We start from the raw sequence: 24,736 nt of genomic DNA, 5'->3' as shown, positions 1-24,736 counted from the left end.
ATATATTTAGGAAAAGAGTACGCAAGTTTACTTCCTTAACCTGATGACAGCTAATCCATTTGTTTCCAAATGAAAAGATATGGTTCATGTCAAGAATGCAAGTAGATACGAGGTGACAGGACTGATCTCTCCCCCCTTTTATTATCGATTTCACAGACAACCTTTGAAGAACCAAAGGTATCATCGTATCTCGTGAAGAACTTTCAAAGGTGTTGAGATGCTGAGTTGCTACTATGATACTCCCAATCATCACAAGAAAACATTTACATTTGTCATTTAATTTCAAGGGAACTAGCTTGACGATAGATACATGAATCGAGAGAACCATAAATGTACTACTTGTTTTAATAATTTTTATGGGTAATTGTTGTTTAAATTTTGTGAATCGGATGGTTTTGTTTTGTGTTCAGCATATCTGATCAATGCATTCTTTTGCAGAGTGAAAGTGGAGAAAATGCTTCAAATAATACTGAGAATGAAAATTATGGTGATTCGGTTTGCGAGCCAAGCCATCAAACATAGTATTGGGTCAATCTTTTAGAATTTGTCTCATGAATATCTTGAATACTATTTTGGAGAATTGTCTGTGATAGGAGGGATTATGCATGTAAGAAGATTTTTCTGTTTAACTATAGCTCAACTCCTTGTGGTTGGCTATACAGATCCTGTTCTGCCATCCGCTATATTGAGAACCACATTTTTGTGTTGTAGATTTTTCTCCTTTGTTTATTAATTTATATATGGAAGGTGGGGATCTGCCATGTTAGAGTTTTACATTTAACCACTTGGTTTTGGAGATAATGGTTGGGGATATTACGATATATATAATATGGGTGGGAAGAATCAAAATAATTGTTCTCTTTTGATCTAAAATGATGGAAGCTTTAAAGCCCCCCAAGATAAACCTTGTAATAAATTTTCACTTCAGTTTTTTTAGGAAATTATGGTATATTCAAATGTTTGATAAACCTTAAAAACAAATACTCCAAGCTTTGAATGTTGCTTTCTTACATATGTTGAACCCATTTGTGTTCTATTAAAATTGAAGTACCATGTATACAGAAACACTAGAGACCTTGAGTGGAACTGTTAAAATAATTATGTTTTCAAATCTTGGAACCTTTCTTTGGATAATCAAATTGCAACTATCCAGTACCCATATCCATCATATCTTGTGAAAATTTTCACCTTTATTTGCAGTCAAACTAGTAACTGATGTGGGTTGAATAGATGGGAGATCATGTGAATTGGCTATCCGTGGATTTGGATGCTAAATTTGATCATATGTGAAGCTGTTCATGGAATATTTTCCCCTTTTGATTCATTAGCTATCAATACTCAAAATTGACCTATTGATTGTGTTGTATGATGTGATGCTTGTAGGCTGAAGCAACATGAGTGAAGCATGATGTGGGACTTTATCCATGAATTTTGAGCTACAGTTAAGCTGCCATATAGCATGAAACAGAGCCCATAGGCACACACCAGGATACTGTCTTGGGTTGTTCACCTGAAGATATAATGTCCTTTAATATTTATTAAAGAGAAATGCTGTAACTATGAATTGGTAGGGAGCCATCTTTGTTACATGTAACCTTCAAAAGTGTTAAAAGAAAAAGGTAAAACATAAAATGCCTTCTGCTAGAGGAAAGTAGGTTCTTGTTGACTAGCATTCCTCTTTGTAAAAAAGAAAAGGCATGAACACATACCTCTCTTAGGCTATTTCTTATTGAAGTCTCTCAAGAAAGTTTACCAGAAAATTCTTCTTTTATATGATACTTACCAAGAAGTGAATAGAGCACTAAGAACAAATCCAAAACAAAAACAGCAAATGTACCATGACCAGGTTCTCGTACGGGCCTGAGCTGCACAGATGGGATCCAAGACTCCAAGAGTGGGATGGCTCAGCCGTACGAGAATGGTTCTCATATGGCTGGTTACATATCTTATTTAATTGGAAAAAGGAAACACCACATTAAATAGGTTGGAATAGATTGGAGGACAGATTTTACTAGAATTGTTCTCCCAACTTGAGATAAAAAGGGGATCTGCCAAGAAGCTAATTGATCTTAGTACGTTTAACAAGAGGGAAAAACCGAAAAGACATTATGATTTAGATCGTGGAATGGTAATAGATGTCCCTAAATAAGAGGCATGTATGGAGATCTCCAAGATTCCTAATTCACATTGAAGATTTATCCATTAAAGAAGTTTCCTTTACTAAACAAAATGCCACTCTTGGCAAAGTTGATTTCTTGAGCAAACTAGTCTTGAAATAGGCCGAGAGTAGCTTTCAATGAAACTACATCTTTAGTAAATAAAAGATGTGAAATTTTCAGACAGGAACATAAGTTTGATACCTTTAAACAGATTCATATCTCGGTAGGCATTAAGTAATCGAGACAACCCCTCCATTGTGATGATTTAAGATAAGGATTAAGGGGGTAACCTTGCCGTATACCATTAATTGGTTCAATATCAACCATGGTTTGCTGTATTGGTATGATATTGTCTGTATTAGGCTATCGGTATTGTAAATCATTGATCTTGATACCATGTCGATACTATATATATATATATATATATTTTTTTTTTTTGATAAAAATCGATACTATATTGATGAAACAGTAAGAAAATAGGTAAACAATAAAAATCCAATTTTCAAGGAAAATCAAGGGTAAACTTGTCTGATACGATCAATCTATGCCATATCGTATCAGTATTGTATCGGTTTTATAGGTAGCCGATACCATGATATCCATACGTATATGGCATACCCACAGCCCTGGTCAGAGCTATGGTATACTGGCATGGACACCAGTTGCGTATTAAAATTAAATCTTAAATATTATGGACTCAGATAATATAAACTAGAAAATTTTCATAATCAACCGTCATTTTCTAGCTTTCAATTGCTGATGCGGGCGTTTCCCAGTTCTCGCATGACAGTAGTGGAATTTTACTAACCGACCGGAATATCAGAGGAGACAAGACAGGAGTGATTGAGAGCGTGAGCTCCCGAGTTCACATCGTCATGGCTTCGGCAGAGCAACCTCTGAAGAAGCGGAAGTTATACGAATCTGTTCCAGAACATCAAATTATCCATCAGAGATTTATATCTCCCCTGTCTCAGGAAGAAGTTATTAGAAAGAGACGAAACAGAGATGAGATTAGAAATTTGTACGACTGTTACAGAAGAATTAGGTTTTGTATCTCTCAGAAAGACGCTCGTCTTATGCCCGACTTCGAACAGGCTTATCTCTCACTCATCACTGCTTCAAGAGGTTGGTTCTTTCTATTTTTATCTCTAGCTTTTATTCTGATTTTTTTTTTCTTTGGCTTTTCGTTACTATCGTCTGCATAATGATGCGATTTGATTCTCTCGCTGGTATCATCTCAACAGAATTAGGTTGAAACTGATCCTTCGAAGGTTTCTGTTTCGTGTGATGTAGGAAATTTGTTTTCCCGTATGTTCTATCCGTCAACCCTAGTTATTGTTGCATGTACGTTCTCCAATCGAACTGTAGAATAGGAATTGAATTTCCAAAAAATTATTATTCCTCGGTTTAATTGAACCCTATACATACAACAGAGATCGAAAAAAGTCTGAATACCATGATATTTTGGGGGTTTTCATTAATTGAAGTATACTTAACAAGAAGAGATTTTGATGTATTCGTTTAAATTCTAACGCTGAGTATAACCTTCAATTGAAATTAAACGTCACCCTGAAGGATTTTTACAATTAAAGCTTGATCCAAAATAGTGAAAAATGCTCATAATATTTTAGTTTTTTTAAACTCAAGAGGCACCTGTAACAAAATGGAAGGTTCTTTTACTGCTTTTGTATCTTGAATTGCCAGAGTAGCCTAAACTCAGCACATAGTGAACAGCATCTTTCAATTGGGCGGGATTATTCAAGAGCTAATTTGGACATATGAAGCAGGTAGCTTAGATACTGGGCGTGATACGTGCATGGGGATTATCCTCTCTATCCTTATTTGCATGCGGATTATTCTCTCTCCTATTTTTTGTTGCATGGGGATTATTATTCTCTTTCCTATTTATATTGATGTGGCAGCATTAGTAGTATGTAAGAGGAGTGTGTATGTGGCATAGTTTAGTTATGGGATAGTAGTTATTATAAGTGTATAGTTGTTACTAGACATAGTGGATTATGGTGGGTTTCTATCAATAGTGGGGGACGTGGGATATAGGAGGTTATCTAAACTACTTGTAATCTATATATGACCACACGTATGAGGAAGGAAGCAGTCTTTTAACCCTATTCAACTACTTCAGTAGCAGAGGCAGAGCTTCCACGATAGAGCTCACTTTCCTATTCTCTCTCCCTCTCACCACCTTAGCTGAATCCTTTAATTCTCTCTTGATTTACAATCCAAACACCATAGGTAAGAGGTAAGGAGTCACATATATACCAGACTGGTATCAAAGAAAAGGAATGGACAAGTGTGTGGATCGGCTAGAAGGAGATGTATCTTTGCTCAACGAGGGTCAGAGGCAAATCTTATCCAAACTCGATGGGCAGCAACAAATCCTCACCAAACTCTTCGAGTTCTTTGAGAGGATGGGTTCACTAGGCCCACATGCTATTGAACCCGAGTTGGTTGAGACTTCTTGAGCCGCCACACAGCCTCATGGAATGTCTTGTCCTTCTTTGCAAAGTCCACCTATGTGCATTACCACGATCCAACAATCCTTCACTCCTAAACTGGTGTAATTGGATTTTCCCGGCTACAACGGCGAGGAAGATACAACGAGTTGGACATGCAAGGTCGAGCAATTCTTCTGATTCCGTCAAATCCCCGAAGAAGAAAAGGTGGCATTGGCGTCATTCCATCTCGAAGGGGATGCTCAATTGTGGTATGACTGGTATCAACTGTACAAACAGGACGAGAATGGTGTGTACTGGCCGAGGTTTTGTGAGGGACTACACGCTTGGTTCGGCCCCACACAATACCAGGATTTTTTTGGTGAGCTAACAAAATTACAACTCACTGGTTCCTTTCGAGAGTATCTAAGTTTGAAAAATCTTTGGCGAAGGTGGGACCCTTATCTGCTAGTCGACAAGTAAGCTGCTTCATTAGCGGCCTAAAAGATAATGTTAACAATGAAGCAAGTAATAAACCAGAGAAGAAGAAGGAGAAGAAAGAGAAGAAGAAGAGAAGGAGAAGACTGCTAGGAGAAAACACAGGCTTTCTTAGTAGTCTCTCCCCCTCTCGGTAGTATTATATAATAAGAAAAAAACAACCTAATGGAAGTAGGAAACTTCCCAAATCTAATTACACAAAATTAGAAACTGATAAAAATGGAAACCCAGGAAATAGAAATCTGGGGTAGAAGTTTTGATGTGTACATGACATAAATGTACCCCCACGGTAAATATGGGTCACGTACCCCCTAGGGAACATGAAGTGGTAGACAATAAGTAACTTTAACACAATAACACTCCCCCTCAAGCTGGAGCATACAAATCACCCTGGCCCAGCATGAAACACCTATTTCGGAAAGTAGGGCCAAGCAAGGAGGGCTTGGTAAAGATATCACCAAATTGACAAGTGGAAGGAACGAAGGGGGTGAAAATCAACTTCTTCAGAATAACATCTCTGGCAAAATGACAGTCAACTTCAATATGCTTTGTTCGTTCGTGGAAGATGGGATTACTTGCAATGTAGATAGCCGTTTATTTATCACAGAACATCTGCATGGGTTGAGCAATTGGAAATCCCAACCTATGAAGAAAAGATTTTAGCCACATTAGTTCAGCTGCAGTATGTGCCATTGTCCAATATTCGGCTTCTACACTGGATCTAGCAACTGTAGTTTGTTTCTTGCTACGTCAAGTTACAAGATTACCTCCCACAAAAGTACAATATCCTGTAGTAGAACGTCTGTCACCATCTGCACCTGCCCAGTCAGCATCAGAGAAGCCTTCAATGTCAACACTCTGATGGGGACGATAGATGAGCCCCTTGCCTGGAGCTCCCTTCAAATATCGCAAGATACGACACACTTCCTTTCTTACTTCGAAGAACCTTAATACCAAGAAAGTACCGGAGAAAACTCAAATCCTTCGTTTGAAAATGCTGATGAAGATGGGCTTTTACCTCACTAATACCAGTAGCATCATTACCACATATGACGATATCATCCACATAAATGACCAAAACCACAACTTTGGAGTCCTGACGTCGAACAAATGTAGAGTGGTCTGAATAGCATTGTGAGAACCCACAATGAGTAACAATAGAGCTGAACTTATTGAACCATGCACGTGGGGACTGTTTCAGCCCATAGATAGCCTTATGAAGCTTGCAAACTTTGCCCGAAAGCTCCCCCTGAGAAACATACCCCTGCATAGTTATCAAGGCGCCGCCTAGGCGTCCAGGCTCTTTGGTCGCCTTGGACGCCTTGTCGGTGTCGCCTTGATTTTGGACCCTCTAAAATGCCATGGTCACCTTGCTATCTTGATAACTATGTAACCTTGAAAGTTTCTCCATATAAACTTCCTCCTGAAGATCACCGTATAAAAAGGTATTCTTAATGTCCAACTGGTAGAGTGGCCAGTCAAGATTGACCGCCAAAGAAATGAGAACACGAACAGAATTCAACCGGGCAACAGAGAAAAAATCTCAAAGTAGTCCATACCATAGGTTTGAGTGTAGCCCTTAGCGACTAACCGTGCCTTGAGGCGGTCAACCGAACCATCTGGGTTATATTTAGTTTTATAAACCCAATGAAAACGCACAAGATCCTTACCAGGAGGTAAATCCACAACAGTCCATGTCGCACGTGATAACAAAGCATCCATCTCCGTATCCATAGCTACCTTCCACCCAGAATGAGATGAGGCCTCATGATGGGACTTAGGAACAATGTCAGCGGATAAGGATGCGGTAAAGGAACGGTAGTGGGAAGGGAGATGAGAAACAAAAACAAAACGTGCAATACGATAAGCAGGTACAGATTTCTGAGTACAAGAACGTGTACCTTTCCGAAGGGCGATTGGTAAGTCAGGAGGATTTGCAGAACAAGGAGCCAAATCAGTAGTGGGCTGAATAGGGACGACAGTGGAGGATGGGACAGTGGTCGGAAGCTGCTGGTGCTGCCTTCACTGGTACACTCGCAGTGCAGGGGCAGATGTAATAGGAGTAGACACCGGAAGAGGTGGTTCAGGGGTAGGATCTACAGTAAAAGTTAGTGGCAATGCAGAGGGAGAATAACGCAGTATTTTCAAAAAAAAGTAACATCAGCACTGATAAACTGCCGATGAGAATGGGGTCATAACCAAAGAAAATACATTTAGTGGCTTTAGGAGATAGTTTGTCAATGCCAGGATGTAAAAAATATGAACAAAGCAAACACAACCAAAAATACAAGGCAAAAGATGAAATAAGGGTGTGTTTGGATGTAAAACAGAAAAATGAACTTGATTGTCCAAAACTGACGGGGGGATTAATAAGAAAACACGCAGTAAGAATAGCATCACACCAAAAATGTTTCAAAACATGCATGTGAAGCATAATGGACCGGGCAATTTCCAACAAATGTCTATTTTTCCTTTCAGCAACCCCACTTTGTTGGGGAGTATAAGAACAACTGGTTTGATGAATCATGCCTTTGGACAAACAGAACTCAGAGATGTCTCTTTGAGTAAACTTAAGAGCATTATCAGAACGAAAAACTTTAATAAAAGCGTCAAATTGGGTTTTTATTTCATTATAAAAATTGTGGAACATTGAAAGAAATTGTGACCGATCCTTTAACAAATAGATCCAAGTCAATCGAGAATGGTCATCAACAAAACTAACAAAATTAGAAAATCGTAACCTATTTTTGACATGACAAGGACCCCAAACGTCAAGATGGACTAACGAAAATAAAGACGAGCTACAGAGCACACTACGAGCAGGAAACGAAGAGCGATGATGCTTCCCGAGTTCACATGCTTCACACTCAATACTAGAAAGAGAGCGACAACTTGGAACCATCAACTGAAGCTTGGATAAGGAGGGATGTCCAAGACAAAAGTGCCACTGAAGAGGAGATCCACTAGCAGAGGCAGCAACAGCAGTGGAAGGACCAGTGTCATCCAAATAGTATAGTCCGGACCGTTCAAGCCCTCCACTAATCGTCCTCCTGGTCTGAAGGTCCTGAAAAACACAATAGGAAGGAAAGAGTGATGGAACAGTTAAGTGACTTGGTAAGTTGACTATTAGATAAAAGACTTGGAGGCAATTTAGGAACAAAGAGAATAGGAGAGAGGTTCATGGAGGAGGTGGGAGGGACCACCCCATGACCTGTAACTTTAGTAGAAGATCCATCAGCAAGAACAACAGGAGAGGAATTATTAAGTTTAGAAATGGAAGAAAATAGGTCAGAGTGTTGGACTTACCAGTCATATGGTAGGTAGCACCAGAGTCAATAATCCACAGGGTGGAAGTAGAAGAAACGAAAGCAGAGTTATTACCTGTGTGGGCTAAGGTAGTTGTGGAAGTGGAGGAAGATGTGGATTCAAGCAGCTAGAGACACTTGAGAATTTTGTTAAAGTCACCACGTGAAACAGACCCAGTGGAGGAAGCTCTTGATGTAGATGCAAAAGTAGTGTCGGCGTCGCCAGTAATGATATGATCCGCAGAAGTATCAGCGGTGGCAGTATTGACTAACTCGTTAGCCCAGTCTAGTCGACCATGTTTCGCCCAACATGTGTTAACAGTATGATTAGGCTTTCCACAATAAGTGCACTGGTGAGAGGATTTGTCAATAGGCTGACCACCTCTACCACGACCATGGTACTGACCACGGCTAATACCAAAACCTCGGTCGCGGGCAGCAGTGAATGCAAAACTGCCCTTAGCAGGAGCAGAAGAAGTGACCATGGAAGGTGTAGTAACCAAACGATGCAAGCGAGAGAAGACCTCTCTGAGAGAGGACACCTTCTCTCTAGTAAGGAGCTGACTCTTGACAGCTTGATAATCAGGGTGAAGACCAGCCAAAAATTTGGCAACATGAACCTCAGCCCATTGTTGCTTCATAAGCAGCAATTGTATGACAAGTAGAATGCCTAGTTCATATTTGTAATGTCAAGAACTAGGACAATAGCAACAGATAGGCAGCACAAGGAGTGCTGCAGGTAATATTGATTCCTGTCTCTAGAGAGATTCTCAAAATCACATGAAAGGAGGATCGATCTCTGGTTTATTTACTACTCTGATACCATGTAACAATGAAGCAAGTAATAAACCAGAGAAGAAGAAGAAGACGCTGGGAGAGACTGTTAGGAGAAGACGCAGGCTTTCTTAGTAGTCTCTCCCCCTCTCAGTAGTATTATATAATAAGAAAAATACAACCTAATGGAAGTAGGAAACTTCTCAAATCTAATTACACAAAATTAGAAACTGATAAAAATAGAAACCCAGGAAATAGAAGTCTGCGGTAGAAGTTGTGATGTGTCCATGACACATATGTGCCCCCACGGAACATATGGGTCATGTACCCCCTAGTAACATGAAGTGGTAGACAATAAGTAATTTTAACGATAATATTAAGGTAGACTTCCTTGTCAGTCATCCCACAACTTTATCTGCAGCCATCGGGTTAGCCCGTTTGTATGAAGCAAGGAATATCTCGCAATGAAGGGCTGTTACGCCCTCATTTGATACTCAAAGGCTGTTATGATTTAGAGGAGACCGAGACAGTCGAGGAACCAATTGATGATGTGGCTGACGATAGAGAAGATAAACCTAATCCTATTACCCTTAAGGCTTAGTATCATATCTAATGAACTAAGAAACTAAGGAGGAATCTTACTTATGGTTATCCATGTGCTACAGTGAACATAATTGCAGACCCCTGAATTCCACCTATTTGTTCAGGACCTATACTCAGACTAACAACTGCACACCTAAGTTTGGAAGTAACTTGAGAATTTCCTTAGCCACTGGTCAGAGGTATGCTCTAGATCATGTTCCCTCACTTTGGCATTGTATTTAGAAAATTTACTTTCATATAAATATGAAATTAAAATAATAGCTATCCTGAGGGAAGCCAGCTATTATAGTGGGGTTGTCAGTAATAACCATTGTTTACAGATATGATATACTGGGTATCATCCTGGAGACCTGGACATTGACTTGTGTCAAAACCAGGTTTCTTAATCCTACTTACTAAAAAAATTTATTCAGTAAGATATTTAACACTGTTCTTCCCTTTGCCGCTGACTTAACAGGATGCACAAGTGCACAGCGTATTGTAGCTGAACTCATTCCTCGATATGCATCATATTGCCCTACTGCTCTTGAAGCTGCTGCTAAAGTTGCTATCAATATGTACAATTGGGGTTTGGCACTTTTAGTTAGAGGTGAAGATGCTGATGGTGTTGCATTTCAGACGGCTAAAGCCTGTGTTTTCGGTCTAGTAGACATCTGTTGCACTGCATCATCAGAGGCACCAACATCTTCTGTGATTAGAGGCATATGCTCTGCTGTTTTCTTGAACGTGCTGACATTCTTTATATCCTCATTCGAAGGCAAGGATATTTATCAGATTTGTGGCAGGGAAATTGCAATGGTACAAAATTCACAGGAATTCTTTACTGAGATGAAGCAAAAATTGGCAGATGAAGATGAACCGGAGTTGTCTAAATTATTCAGGTTCCGAGCACTGAGCCTGCTTTGGATTTTCTTTTGTTGTCCGAAGAATTTACTTGCAGCTTGTTTCGAGCTCTTCATTACCGGCGCAACAGATGGAATTTATAAAGGACATTACTTTTTAAGGCAGGTTACAAGCCACTTTGATGTTGATGATGTAACCCGGCCATTGGACAATACAAGTGATGATGCTCGGTCATGTACAGGTCAGGTCCAGGAAAGCATTAAGGGCAATGGCATTGGTGGCGAGGGCCTATTATCGGATGACAATCATATTTCGGAGGATACATCCCTCGTTTCAAAGAACTGTTTGATGGGAATGGTAATACTTGTTCATATTTTAATCTTAAAGCTTATTTTCAGGTACTGTCATATTGTACTAGAAGTAAATTTTACTATTGCTGGTGTCTTTAATTTTCTCTCCTTTTCATCTAGATTTAACTTCACAGGTCATCAAGAGACAACTATATGTTTTGTAACTCTTTAAAGTTGCTGGACTGAGGAATAGATTTAAGTATATATATTTTTTTTTCTTTTTCTTTTCCTTTCGTTTTATTGGATAGGTGATTTAGGTTCTTTTTCTTCTTTTCTTTGGCACCAGGATAGCTAGCCAAGAAGAGTTAGACTGATTTTTTGCTGCCTGAATCCTTGAGTTCAAAAAGCCTGTGTTAGGTAGTTCTTTGATTTTACACTTTCTCTATCTACTCTCAGGTTAAATGAATTCCTAATTTTTCCCGAAGGAATTTCTTTCAAGCTGTGCATACAGATGGCTTTGAAAGCACTATTTTAAGCAGGTTTGTTTTTGAATAATCTCAAAGCAGAGACAAAGCCCTCCTTCCTTCTTTATACTCTTGTTTCGCTGAGTTTCCTCCATCTCTGCATGGTTATAAATACTGTGGTCATTATAATTGACATTTGAATTGTGAAGGCGCGCAATAACTTAACTCCCCAAATAATGAGAGCTTTTAACATTTAAATTCATTTAACTACTACCTCCACACACCCGGACCCAAAAATATATAGAGGTGAAAAAACACTTGTTTGGAGCTACGTGGTTGAATCTTGCCATCTGGTGAGAGTTTGAGAGGAACAACCTCCAAACCTTGAGAACATGTCTGTCTATGTAATAAGAAGCATCATTCTTTTAGACATTACTTGTCTAATTTAGTCTGGAAATGCCCATATTTTGTTTCTTCTCTTCCCTTTTCTTTTTAGTCAGAGTTACTTCTTTGAGTTTCTAATGCCTCTAGATTGTAATTTTAACCCATTTTTGGTGACCTGGAGGTATCGCTCTATCTTATAACTCCATCACTTATACGTCTACAAAATTTATTTCTTTTGATTCTTTCATTGAGTTTTTTCTTTATAAAGACTAAACTACTCCCAAGCATTATAAATTTTCCAAAATGAAAATTTTATTTTGTTTTATACAACTGAACCTGAGACTCTACGAGTATGAGGCAAGTTATTTCTGTTTTCTCATTAAATTGTGGTATTTTTAGCATCTGGGAGCTTGGGCCTCTATCTAACGTGATTGACATACTGCATTAAAACCATGAACTTTCTTGTTCGTTCCCAGCTCACCCACCTAATTTGCCTTTGTAGCCAAAAAAAAAAAATCACTGTTGATTAAACTCACTGCCCTTTACTTCCCTTTTTTCTTTTAAGTGTCCAATTCTTAATTTTTGGATCTCTTTTGAATGACTTATGTTGAGTTGTGTTTTTTTTTTTTTTTGGGTGTAGGTCCTTAGCAAAGACCAATCTTTAAGAGGTTGGATCTTTGCAAAGTATAATAAATTATGTAAATCAGTATCTTCTCAGGCAATGTTGGAAATTTCATCTGCTCTGGAAGGGATATTCGAGTCTTTCTCGGAATTGGTGAAAGAAGCACATAGCCCAGAAGGAAGTGATGAAGATAAATCTGATCCATCAAAATATATAAATCGGCAATACTTGATGCACAGAGTCCCTAGTCAAAATGAGAAATCCGTTGAAGGATCTCAGAGGGGCAGCCATGGAAAAGTCCGTGATACTTCTGCTAGTGATGCATTCTATGAGAAACGGGATTCAGCTGAAAAAGTTGCAGTGCAATCTGCGAAGCCTTCCAGCTCAGTAGTTCCTCTTGAGACTGATTCCCGATCAGTGAATAAGAAATCAAATCAAGGAAGTGGAGGCTCTGGCTGCAGGAAGGGCTTGGAGACTACAGAGCATGGAGATTCACGCTGTGACAGACCTGTACGAAAAGACCTGGCTAACAGCCAGTTTCCTTCACCAGTTGCTAAAATGCCATTGGAGTTCATGAATGATGCATTTGAAGGTGGAAACAATCTTGCTCATGTGGAGAAGAATCAAGTTTCAAATGTGGACCTTGGCCATTCTTCCATGAGATCCACAGGTTCTGCCTCTAATGTTTTGGCATCTCCTAAACAGCATTTGGTTGGTCGGAATCCTTCTTCCACTAGTCAGATTATTTGGTATTGTGATGGGGACCCTGCAGCCATGGATATCTATTCAGCTTCTCAACAACTATGGTTGGGTTCTGTAGGTCCTGAGGCATCAGAGAATCTTGTAAGATTTCAGTTTGAGAAATTTGGTCATGTAGAATACTTTTTATTACTTCCTATTAAAGGATTTGCCTTGGTTGAGTACCGCAACATAATGGATGCTATAAGGGCACGAGAATGTATGCAGGGATCTTCCCCTTGGGGTGCATGTCTTCGCATAAAGTTTGTAGATATAGGATTAGGAACTAGAGGAGCTATTAATGGTGTTGCAGTTGGTTCAAGTTGCCATGTTTATATTGGCAAGGTTTCAAGTCAATGGGCCAAAGATGAGATTATGCATGAAGTAATGAAAGTGTGTCTGAAGACTCCTCCCAAGGTTACAGATCTTGCCAGTGAAAGTGCATTGCTAGTGGAATTTGAGACTGCTGAAGAAGCTGCCACTGTGATGGCACATCTCCGGCAGCATCGTAAGGAGAATGGCTACCATATGCTATTGAATAAAAGTTCAACATTAAATGCAGTCAGAGATGATATTGGAATATCTCAAATGAATGGTGGAAGATTTGTTCCTAACACCATCCATGTTGAATTTAGAAACAATAACCCTGGAAGCTTGCCAACTGGCATGGTTGGATCACCGCATATTCCAGCAGTACTTGATAGTCCTATCGATGTCTCTAAGGCAAGGATGTCTAAATTATCTTCTTTACTGTCATCATTATGTACAAAATACAATATTATACAGGGCTCAAGTTCTTTTGATGGTCAGATATCTAGAAACCATCTTGTAATTGCCACAAGGGATGAAGATAAATTGCCAACAAGCACTCTCTGGATTGGGCTACCAGATGCAAACTCCTCACTTCTCACTGATGATGAAATAAAGGCTGTATGTAATCTGGCAGCTGGAAATGTTGGTTCTGTTGTCAGGCTGACACGAGGGAATATGCAAATGGGTTGCTGTTTTGTTGAATTCAGTTGTGTGGATGCTGCAGTTATTGCACTGAAGAATCTCCGGGGTTGCCCTGGCATGTTCTTTCAGATAGAATTCAGGTTGGGTTTTTCTTTCGTTCGCTGTACTTTTCTCATTAGGTTGTAATTTCTTATTTGAGCCTTTGCTTTCCCACGCTTTGTTTTGCTTTGGTTTGTAATAGTGTTATTCTATACTTCTACTTCCTCCACTTTCTTAGGCCTTCCACTAACAGAAGGAACTCGCAAACTTTGGCAACCCAAATAGGTCCTCATCCAACATGAATTTCCTAATCCCATTATAACACCCTTACTGAAGTTCTCAAACTAAACATAGGTTATGCTGGGATAACTACAATAGAAAATTTTATGCTGAAACTTCTATTACTATTAATATTAATAAATGATACTTTTATGGAAATGATGCTATGAGCACTGCTTCAATTTTTAGATTGTTTTCTAGTCTATTCTCTTCTTTTTTCAGCATGAATGTGCCTATTTTTGTTGGTATTTTTGTGTATGTGAATGCTACGAATTATGTTCTAAGGTCAATGCTTCGACTGGTGTTTTTCGTATTGTTTACTGCTCTCTTAGATGCTTATGGACCAAGATATTTATCACGAAGTGTTGATTTACAGATTATTAATGTGCCTCTCAATGTCACAATTCTTGCCATATTGTTCGGTTTGCTAATATGGTTGGAGATGTCAAGAAAGTCCAAAGTGTCAAATCATTGTTTTAAGTTCTGTGGGCATTTAGGACCATGCTAGAGTCTTAAGTTTATGTTGGAGTTCTTGTGTTTGCTTCATGTTTAAAATCCTAGTTCTTGTTTTATGTGCTAAAGGCAGTGTTGTTTAGAAATGACAGTGGTGTTTGGACTGCTCGCTGAACCATAAAAGGACTGGGCTGGGCTAATAACTGCAATAAATCACTCAACGTCTCCTATTTCATCTGGCTTTTGCCTATTCTTTTGTTTGTTTTTCACTTTCCAAACTCCACTAACCTTCTTATCTTTCCTATAAAAAGTTCAAGCTTAAACGAGCATTAACTTCAGAGACGAAAAACCATCCACCCCTACATGATGAAATCAACTTATACCTCTATAATGATAAATGCTGCAACTCTAGAAAGAAGCTCCAGTGCATTGGCTGGGTTTGACACCTGTTGTGCCTGCTGAGAGGAACAGAAAATCTTAGTAGTTGCTAGTTATCCATAGACTGTTGATGGTCACCACTTTCCGGTTGGAGGGGTTTCCTTTGGTGGTCCTCTTCTCTCTCTCTCTCTCTCTCTCTCTCCCCCCCCCCCCTTCTCTTGTGCCTCAGTTGTTGAAGCTTTTGTTTAGTTTCTTGGATGCTTAGAAAGGCTTCAAAGAGTTAAGAATAGAGATATTTGTTGATTTGGCCATTTGGTCATTTTGAGTTGTAGAAGTTTCTGTTGTGTTTTTTATTTGCAGTTCTAAAAGAGTTCCAGTTAAAGGGTGATTCAGTTTTCAGGATGTTTCTATTGTCTCTAGCTTGAGAGCCACTGTATTTTTGGCTTTGGGATTGGAAACTGTAGTTTAATTTGCACATTATGCCCCTGGCATTGAGCTTATTAAGCCTCAAATACTGACCGAAAACTTTTATTTAAGGATTTAAATATCATAGATTGGATCAGTCCCAGACAATACTGTTTAGACCATTGGACGATCCAAAGTCCAAAGTCCAAACAAAAGATCAACTAATCTAAGGAGAAAAGCCCAATATGCAGGAAATGCTTGATCCATTCATTGTGTATAATGAATTTGATCAGTCCCATTTAGTACCTATCCTTATCAGACAATCCAATGAATCCTTAATAGTTAAAACCATGCTTGTATTTTTTTTTTTTTTTTTTTGCTTTTCAAGTGAAAAGATGGTTTCAAGCTTTTGGTTATTACATGGGCTTGTAGTGCCTGTTTCCTTAATAGTGTCACTTCATTAAGGCTTGGCATAGGGGCAGTGAGATCTATTTCTTTTGGGTGAAAAGTGGTGAGAATTTTTGTATTTTCAGTTTGGATTTTGTTTCCAGTTAAGTGTAGTAATCCCTATGACTCTTGTGGGTGTACACCCAATAAAAGGCCCGCAAATACTGTACAGTTATTGATTTATGTCATGTCTTAGTATTTTACCTTGTTGCTGTGCCTTGCATCATAAACCCATTGTTCTATTTGCCAAGTTATTCTAAAATATTCTGCACATCAGTTGCTCCATTGCAACCTAGTGGTCGCGGGTTCGAGTCAGGAAACAACCTCTCTGTGAAGCGGAAGTAAGGCTGCATACATTATGACCCTCCCCAGACCCCACAGTGGTAGGAGTCTCATGCACTAGGTACGCCTAAAAAAATTCTGCACATCAGGTGTTGAATGTGATAGTTATGAAACCCTAATCTTTTACAACTAGAGTCCAATTGAGAAGTCCTTGACCTCTCTGGTTTTTTTTTTAATAATCAAACTACAATTTCAAGTCCCTATTCTACAGCTGATGTCTGTTGAAATTCTAGAAAGTGTGCTTCAAACTTAAGTTGACGTTTTGGCTACTTACCCAAGGTAAACATTATTTTATTTTATTTTATTATTTTTTTTTAATGTTCTTCAGTGAAACTTTCAGGCCAATAATGGCTGAATATTTTTTGGTTCTATTTGTTGTATGGCTGGTATTATTACCCTTTTGCTTCATGGATCAATTAAAGCTGAAAGCCTGAAACTGTTGGTTCATTGGTTTACTGGCCCTGTCGATATTAATTTCTTACTGTTAGTGATGTAAGCCTGTATTTGACTAAGCAAAACAACTCCAAGACAGGATCTTACAGAGAATAATTTTTCCAGAACTCAAGAGAAATCAAATTTCATAAAATCTGTTGGTCAGATTGAAGTGAAACTTAGGCCGAGCTCACCAAATAAGTGGAGAATATGTTCTGAAAAGTTGTTTCTGATCTAACGGTAGATTATCAAATGTAAGGCCAAGGGTAGAATTGGAATTTCAAAAATTCAGAACCAGGGTTGAATTAATAAATCAATCCTGCTATAAATATAATCTCAACAATCAAACAACTTAGAGAGACAAGAAATTGATTGAAAGTTCAGATCAGTAGACTAACAACCAGGGGTGGAATTGGAAAACTAGAATTCCAGGAGATCTGTATTCAGATCCTGCCAGAACTAGAATCGAGTCTCTCTCCTACAGGGTAGAAGATTCCAAAACCATAAGATCCAATGGTTGGATTCAAATTAATTAGCCATATACAAAGCTGGTTCAGGAAAATTTGCAGAATCAGGAGATTTTCAATCACAGCAGATCAGATGTTCTGATCAGCTTGAATCTCTGTTCGAAGTATTCTCTAAGGGGGTCCTGTTAAACCCCAAAAGATGGTAAGGATCTGCTGGATAGATTTCCTGATTCAGCAGATCCCGAGATGAACAAAGAGGACCCTAAAACAGGGCTTCCACCAGGTTATAAAATCAGGGTTATTTGAGGTAAATCAAGACTAACAGCAAACTTAAGAATACCAATGAAATACTAAGGATTGAATAATCTAAATCAGGCGTACCCAGTGCACGAGGCTCCTGCCACTGCAGGGTCTGAGGAGGGTCATAATGTATGCAGCCTTACCCCTTCTTTTGAAGAGAGGCTGTTTCCAGACTCGAAATCGTGACCTCTTGGTCACAATGGAGAAACCTTACCGTTGCTCCAAGGCGCGCCCTCTGAATCATCTAAATCAGGCAATAATCAAATATTTCAGTAGCAATCGATTGAGGGATTCAAGCAGTACCTTAGTTACAGCAAAACCAAAAATAAGAGGTAGTAATGGTATTCTACCGATAGATCAGTCTCTCACTGTCATGGCGTCACACCAAGGATTCTTGCCCAACAGCCGAATTGCAGAGTCCTTTTGAAGTAAACTCTTCAAACTTTTATTAAATCTCCAATCAATCATCTCTATTGTCAATGGCAATACAATCTATTTTTAGAAGAACTAAAACAATCCTAATCTGACTATGAAAGGAAAAATTCTATTGGCTATTACAATCATATCTGAAATAGGAAATAAGTTAATAAGCTAATTAAAGCTAAGTCTAACAAGTCTCCACGCAAGTGGTAGCCGAACTTGGTTTCCAATGCTAGCTGGCTATGGGCACCCCATGATATGCATGTCGATCTCCTCATAAGATGCTGGCTCGGTAGTCATGAATAGACCCAGGATTATGGTCTAAATAAATGCTGTTTGATAGGCTTAATAAATCCATTAGGTAGGCTTAAATAAACCTATTTGATTGGCTAAAATAATCCCATTTGATCGGCAATTGCTACATCAGTCAGAGCTTCTGGTTGTCATGTCATTGATGTTTCATCTGTCTTGGTGAAGTGACTAAGAAGCAGTTCTAACTGTTAAACCATCAACTCCGGTCCTGGTTTCTAGCACCTTGTTGCTCTCTGTAAAACAGATTATTATTCCATTTGATAGTATCTCTGGAGTGGCCATTAGGGCCATTATTTCTTTCCCTGTTCCTGCTTTAAATATCTAACAGTTCACAGGCTCCAGGAAGATTTAGTCTTCTTGATTTATGATATATAGCGTCTGATGTTCATATATTGGTTTGGAAGTTAGCATTTATGGTGAGCAGTTACATCATAATTTAATAATCCAATGCTGTGATCTGTACTTAAATTTCCTTCTTGTGATAGTATGTCTAGACTTTTCACTGGGCAAAAAATAAGAAATTCAGGCGTTTTATGACCCTCTTTTTTTTTTTTTTTTTCCTTTGACAGTCAATCAGGGAAGCACCATAATTCACCGTCTCTGATTAGATCAAATAGCAGTACTCTTGAGCTCATATCACCAAGAATTAAGGTGGAAAATCATGTAACCTCAGTACAAGATGCACAACCATTCCAGTCAAGCTGGTCTGTTTCAGGTTGTACAGACAGGCTAGAAGTTGGAACAAGGAAAATTGATGATGGTTTTGAAAGTAACATGGGAGGGGATCTTTCACAAGCAGGTAACCTTTTAGTTGCATTACACATGTACAATGCAGGTGTTGGGGTACAACACTTTAAAAAAGTTGTCATTTTTATATCATAGAAGAAAACAAATCATGTGTCCCCGAGTCAGAGAAGCAGGGAAGAAATTCTTCCTAACCCCCCCCCCCACTCCAAAAAAAAAAAAAATCTGAACTTGCGTTGAACTCAAAAAATTTATTTGCAATATTTCAGATGGTCATGCTGTTCCTCTGGCCAGTAAACAAATGTGGACGTATAAGAAGCCTGAAACTGAGCTGCAGTTTTCAGCACCAGGGAGTGTACCTTGCCCATCCACAGCAACACAAGGGCTGACTATTCCACCACCACCATTAGCTCACTCATCCTTGTATATGCGCCCTGTCTACCTTGGTCCAAACAGTTCTTGGGATACAAACTTCACAAATCAACCTTTGCCTTTGAACCAGATGCCTACAGGCATTTTGCCCAATAACCTTCTTGTGAATGCAGCTGCTGCCCCATTCCCTCCTGCTTCTGTGACTCCACTAGCCCAGATATCAGGAAGTTCAATGCAGCAATTTGATCAAATGGTTTCCCTGCCTACTGCACCACAATTATCACCCCCACCACCTCCCCCTCCAGACATGCCACCTCCTTTACCTCCATCACCCCCTCCTTTGCCTCTCTCTCAGCCGCCTCTTGTTCCACCTCCTCCCAGTTCCCCTCCTCCACTTCAACCTGCTGTTGAATCTTCCAATTCGGAAAAGGGCTTGCAATATAAGTGGCAAGGTGCACTTTGTAAAAGTGGTGTTCATTACTGTAATATTTATGCACACAGAGAGGACTCAGATGCTTGCAAGTATTCAAACCTCATATCTGAACCTGCTGGGTAAGGAATTCTCTTTGCTTCTCTTTCCTTTCAATCTGAGAAAAGCACTGTGGACTGTGGCTGGGTCTCTAACTAAAGTATTTTTTGGCTTATTGCTTAATGCAGATGGCCAGCTAGATTAGATATGACAAAGCGCACAGATTTTCGGCATGTGAGGTCAACATTTACTAGTACACCACCACATAAAGTGAGTTATTTGAATCTCAACTCCGGTGTTCTTATATGTTTGAACTTTCATCTTTTGGATCTTATGTCTATGGGCTTTTACTATTGTATTTATATATTGGATGCATATCATTAACTAATGACAGCGTGAAATTTTATCCGTTGACTATACATTCTGAAATAGCTTCTGAAGTAGATGTTTACAACCAGTGGATCCCAATTTTGATTATCAGGTTTATGGTGTACCATGCTTGGTGTGTTGTGTTTGTGTGTGATTGTACTTGTCTACCTGTGGTGAGGAATTATCCTAGCCGTATTAATGGGGGGCCGGAAAGGAGAAAAGAGAAACTTGGAAGAAATCAGAGTTGCAGGGGGAAAGAGAAGAAGAAGAAGAAGAAGAAGGGGGGGGGGGGAGAGGAGTGCACACGCACACAAACTCAACTTCAATTCATTCTTTCATTATCTCCTTCAATCGTTGGTTACACATCTATTTATAAAACCCAAAAAATAAAGACTCCTAATTACTTACTAAAACTAGGCTAACTAAAATAGAAACCCAATAAAACTCAAATTGGAAATTTCTTTAGTGTCTAATAACTACCCCAAAATAAAAGATTACATAATACTTTCCCAAATAAAATAAACTTTCTAAAATCCTACTAGATCCAAACACCCAAACTGGACCAGATTCCATAGGGTGTGGAGAACCTCCTGAGAGACAGATTGATCAGCAGCAGCAGTGTCTTCAGAGGAAGTTTGATGGGCACGGGCAGAAGTGGGACGACCCTGACCATGACTGCGAGTATCTGCAGGGTGCCCATGCAGTTTCCAACATCTCTCACGAGTATGCCTTTTCTTGCCGCAATAATCACATTTTAATGGAACTCGATCAGAAGTGGCACGATCACCAGTACCACGGAAAAGACCACCACCAGAATTATTTTGTGAACTAGTGGCAAGGGCAGATCGTTCCTGAGAAACAGGATGAACCATAGCATTACGTCGATTATCCTCAGATTGCACCATAGCATACGCTTGTTCAAGAGTAGGAAATGGTTCCCGATTCAAAACATGGATCCGGATCTGATCAAATTCAATATTCAGTCCTGCGACAAAATCAAAGACGCGGAGCCCATCTTCCCATTTCTTGAAAGCTGAAGCATCAATCTCACAGGTAGCAGAAAAGGACCCATAAAAATCTAATTGTTGCGACATGCTACTCAAAGTGGAGTAATACTGAAAAAGGGATAACTCCCCTTGTTTTATGGTATGAATCTTTTGACGAAGTTCGTACACTGAGCAGCATTACCGACCTGTGAGTATGTATCCTTTGTTGTCTTCCAAATTTTGGCACCGGTGTCGAGAAGTAAATAGACCCCGGCTATTGTAGGATCCATAGAGTTGATGAGGTAGGACATCACAAGAAAATTGGAAGTCATCCATTTGTCTTGAGCCGGACCAGCAGCAGTAGGCATAACAACAACACCGGTAAGAAATCCGGAAAGCCCACGAGCACCGACAGCCAGGTAACAAGATCTCGCTCACATCAAGTAATTGCTCCCATTTAATTTAATGGAGCTAGTAGGGAATGGTAGATTTCCAATCAATTCCTTTTGTCAAACAGGATAGAAAACAACACTGCTTTTCGTAAAAAGCTAAAAAAGCTGCACACTGACCTTCCACCCGAAATGCCCTAGGCTTGTGAGAATCAGCAGAAAAAAGTAGGTCCTGTTGATTGACCCCTTCCTGTCCAATAAATGCAGAGGATATCTCAGAGTCACCCATGATTGCTGGTCAGAGATAAATCACACAAGCATCAACACTTCGTGGATCCAAATGAACATCACCTTCTAAAAATTGGAAGAGAAATTAAATCATGATAGGAGAAAAGAATAGCCCTTGGTGGGAGAAAAAACTCACCACCAAGGGTGAAATCGAAGGAGAGATGAGAGGGGTGGAGCTGCTAGAAGACAGTGGCGGTAAAGGCTGGAGGTAGTGGAGGCGGTGACTAAAACCGAGAAGAAGAAAGAAAGAGGGAGATGGTGGCAGTGGAGAGTTCTTGCCGCACAGAAACAGAGAATAGAGAGAGAGATGGCAGATGAGAGAGAGGTGACCTAGGGTTTTTTTCATGAGAGAGAGGTGACCTAGGGTTTCGTGAAAAAAACCATTAGGGTTCTAATCCTGAAAGGGATCCCTGCTCTGATGCCATGTGGAGAAATTGAGGAAATATGGCTTGTAACTAAATGATCACGGCCTCTCTTTATTTATAATGTGTGAGAGAACATTCTAGAATAGGACAAGGACATAAATACCCCTGAACCTATTTTACAACAAAACTAAATTAGTTCTCCAAGATAGTAGTTTCTTTTTCTCAGATGGACTTCAATAACCCTCTCCCATAATTTCATAGTATGACTCGTCAGTTTTATGCCTTTGTAGTTATTGTAGCTCTGAAGATCACCTTTATTTTTGTAGATCGAAACCCCAATGCTTCTCCATTCATCTGGCATTTTCCTTGTGCTCGAGATTTTATTAAACCGTTTGGTTAGCCTAGATAAACCACATACTCCTAAGTTTTTCCATACTTTTATTGGGACCCCATCCAGGCCTGGTGCCTTGCCTACTTTCATCTTTCATAGGGCTTCTTTAACATCAGACACCCTAACCTTCCTTATTGGTACCACTGATTAGTTGAATTGGAAATCACCAATAATCCATAATATAGATTTACAACTATTATTCCCGAAGCAACATAATCTCACATTCTCATCCAGTCTATGAAGCAGGCATCAATTAAGGAGGAGTGGTAATATTAATAGAACAGTATATGACTGTTGCATCTTTTCTTCTGTACTATCATTGTCATATTTGCTGTGCTTCCATCGATGTGAATATACCATTTGGCATCTTTCTTGTCGTCAGGATTTTTCTTTTTGCTGTGCAAACTAATATGTTCTTGTTGACTTTCATGATTTGTGATTTATATGGAACATTCCACATTGGATACTTCTCCAATCGCCTTCAATTTGTTCTTTCCTTTGTTTAGTAATGATTTCATAAGGTTTGCTTTCAAATGTCTGTTCTGTAACTCTAAAATTAACTTTGATGTAGAGAGAGGTCTGTCGATTGCTCCCATCTACGACTGGTGACCAGAAAGGCGTAAGTTGCAATCCCGTCTATGGAACTTTGAAGTGATCAACTTTGGTTCTTCAATCTAACATGTGTTTGCAATTAGACCTCCCTAACTGATTATTTTCTAGAATTTTTATTTATAGACTGTATGTATGCAGAATTTGTCTGTGTCACACGAGCATGCATGTGATTAGCTAATGTCTTGCGTCTGTGGTTCTAGACTGGCAGAACAATTTCGGACCCTGGGTTGCCTGGATACTTAGAAATAGATGTCATAGTTAAATTTAACTGCTGCATCTAAGTTCTCTCCCTCCCATTCCCAGGCTAACATAGCCATGGCTCTATAACTTTCCACATATCTCAATAAAAAAATAGGAATCCAGGACTGGATGGGCCTGTCTAAGAGACTTACTAGACTGGCAATCATCTTGAACAGGTGATCTTGTCCATTTACTTTAACTGTACGCATAGTCAAAAATTATTTCATCCAGCTGTAGGTCTTGATCCTTTGAACATGATACACATGCAAGTCCTCTGCGCATCTCTGCATGTGTATGTGCGTGGGTGTGTGGGTGTGGTTGTACTCGCATTGTTCTATCAAGCATCATAATGAAACTGTAATGCCTTTATTTAGTTCAGTTGTAATATATAGTTTTCTTTTATTTCATCATGCAGTTTCAGGATTTTGTGTCATACTTGAAGCAGAGGGAATGTGCAGGAGTGATCAAGATCCCCACAGGGAAATCCTTGTGGGCAAGACTGCTCTTCATTCTTCCGTATTCACTGGACACTTGCTCAATGCTTGCAATTTCGCCCAACCCATCAGAATGCCTAATTGCTTTGGTTCTGCCGAAGGAAACCAATTTTGAATGGGTATGAATCTTCTCCTTTTGTGATGCAAGTAAAAGAAGGGAGGAAAAGCAAATTTCTCTGCTCTATAGGTTTGATCTATGAGAACTTGCCAACATGGAGAATGTGCAATATAATAGAACTCATCTCATCGTAGGATACTGCTTTTTCTGAAACATGTTAAAATATTCTTAGTTACCTAAAGATACAATGGTTACAAAGATTTTAACTAATTCCAGATTTTTTTGTTATGGAACTAATTCCAGTTACAATACTCTTGTATCCTACGACGTAAAAGTTCTTGAGAACCAGCACTGTGATATGCTGTGTGTGTGTGTTGGGGGAGGGGGGGCGCTTGAAACCGAGACCCAAGCCCATGGCTTGCCAACGACTTGGTTGGCACAAACCACCAGACCAAGTCTGGTGCCTGCAACAATTTATTTTTCTGAGTACATATGGACCCTATAAATTTGCTCTAATTCCAGTTACATTTGCATGAAATGAATTCAACAACTTCTGAATCTTTTTCGTGTGCACCTGCGTTCTGCCAGAGCATTGATA

At 39.4% G+C, this 24,736-nt stretch overlaps 1 protein-coding gene across 1 annotated transcript; it reads left to right on the top strand.

Annotated features, from left to right (window-relative positions):
• Positions 1 to 2,977: 2,977 nt before the first annotated feature.
• Positions 2,978 to 24,238, top strand: LOC122662720. The gene is made up of 8 exons (XM_043858436.1): positions 2,978 to 3,284; positions 10,250 to 10,992; positions 12,414 to 14,227; positions 18,931 to 19,160; positions 19,375 to 20,029; positions 20,135 to 20,216; positions 23,306 to 23,353; positions 24,002 to 24,238. The coding sequence occupies exons 1-8, from the start codon at positions 3,035 to 3,037 to the stop codon at positions 24,203 to 24,205; spliced, it is 4,026 nt and encodes a 1,341-aa protein (XP_043714371.1). The 5' UTR covers positions 2,978 to 3,034; the 3' UTR covers positions 24,206 to 24,238.
• The last annotated feature ends 498 nt before the right edge of the window (positions 24,239 to 24,736 follow it).

The sequence above is a fragment of the Telopea speciosissima genome, chromosome 5, assembly GCF_018873765.1.
Source record: "Telopea speciosissima isolate NSW1024214 ecotype Mountain lineage chromosome 5, Tspe_v1, whole genome shotgun sequence".
NCBI classification, from domain to species: domain Eukaryota; kingdom Viridiplantae; phylum Streptophyta; class Magnoliopsida; order Proteales; family Proteaceae; genus Telopea; species Telopea speciosissima.
Note: the sequence above shows the minus strand (reverse complement) of the source record. Positions and strands in the feature narration are given on the sequence as shown.

Coding starts and splice junctions, on each gene's coding strand:
- LOC122662720 (XM_043858436.1), top strand. CDS start 3,035: ATGGCTTCGGCAGAGCAACCTCTGAAGAAGCGGAAGTTATACGAATCT. Junction 14,228..18,930: donor TTCTTTCAGATAGAATTCAG/GTTGGGTTTTTC, acceptor TTCCTTTGACAG/TCAATCAGGGAAGCACCATA. Junction 20,030..20,134: donor CTCATATCTGAACCTGCTGG/GTAAGGAATTCT, acceptor TGCTTAATGCAG/ATGGCCAGCTAGATTAGATA.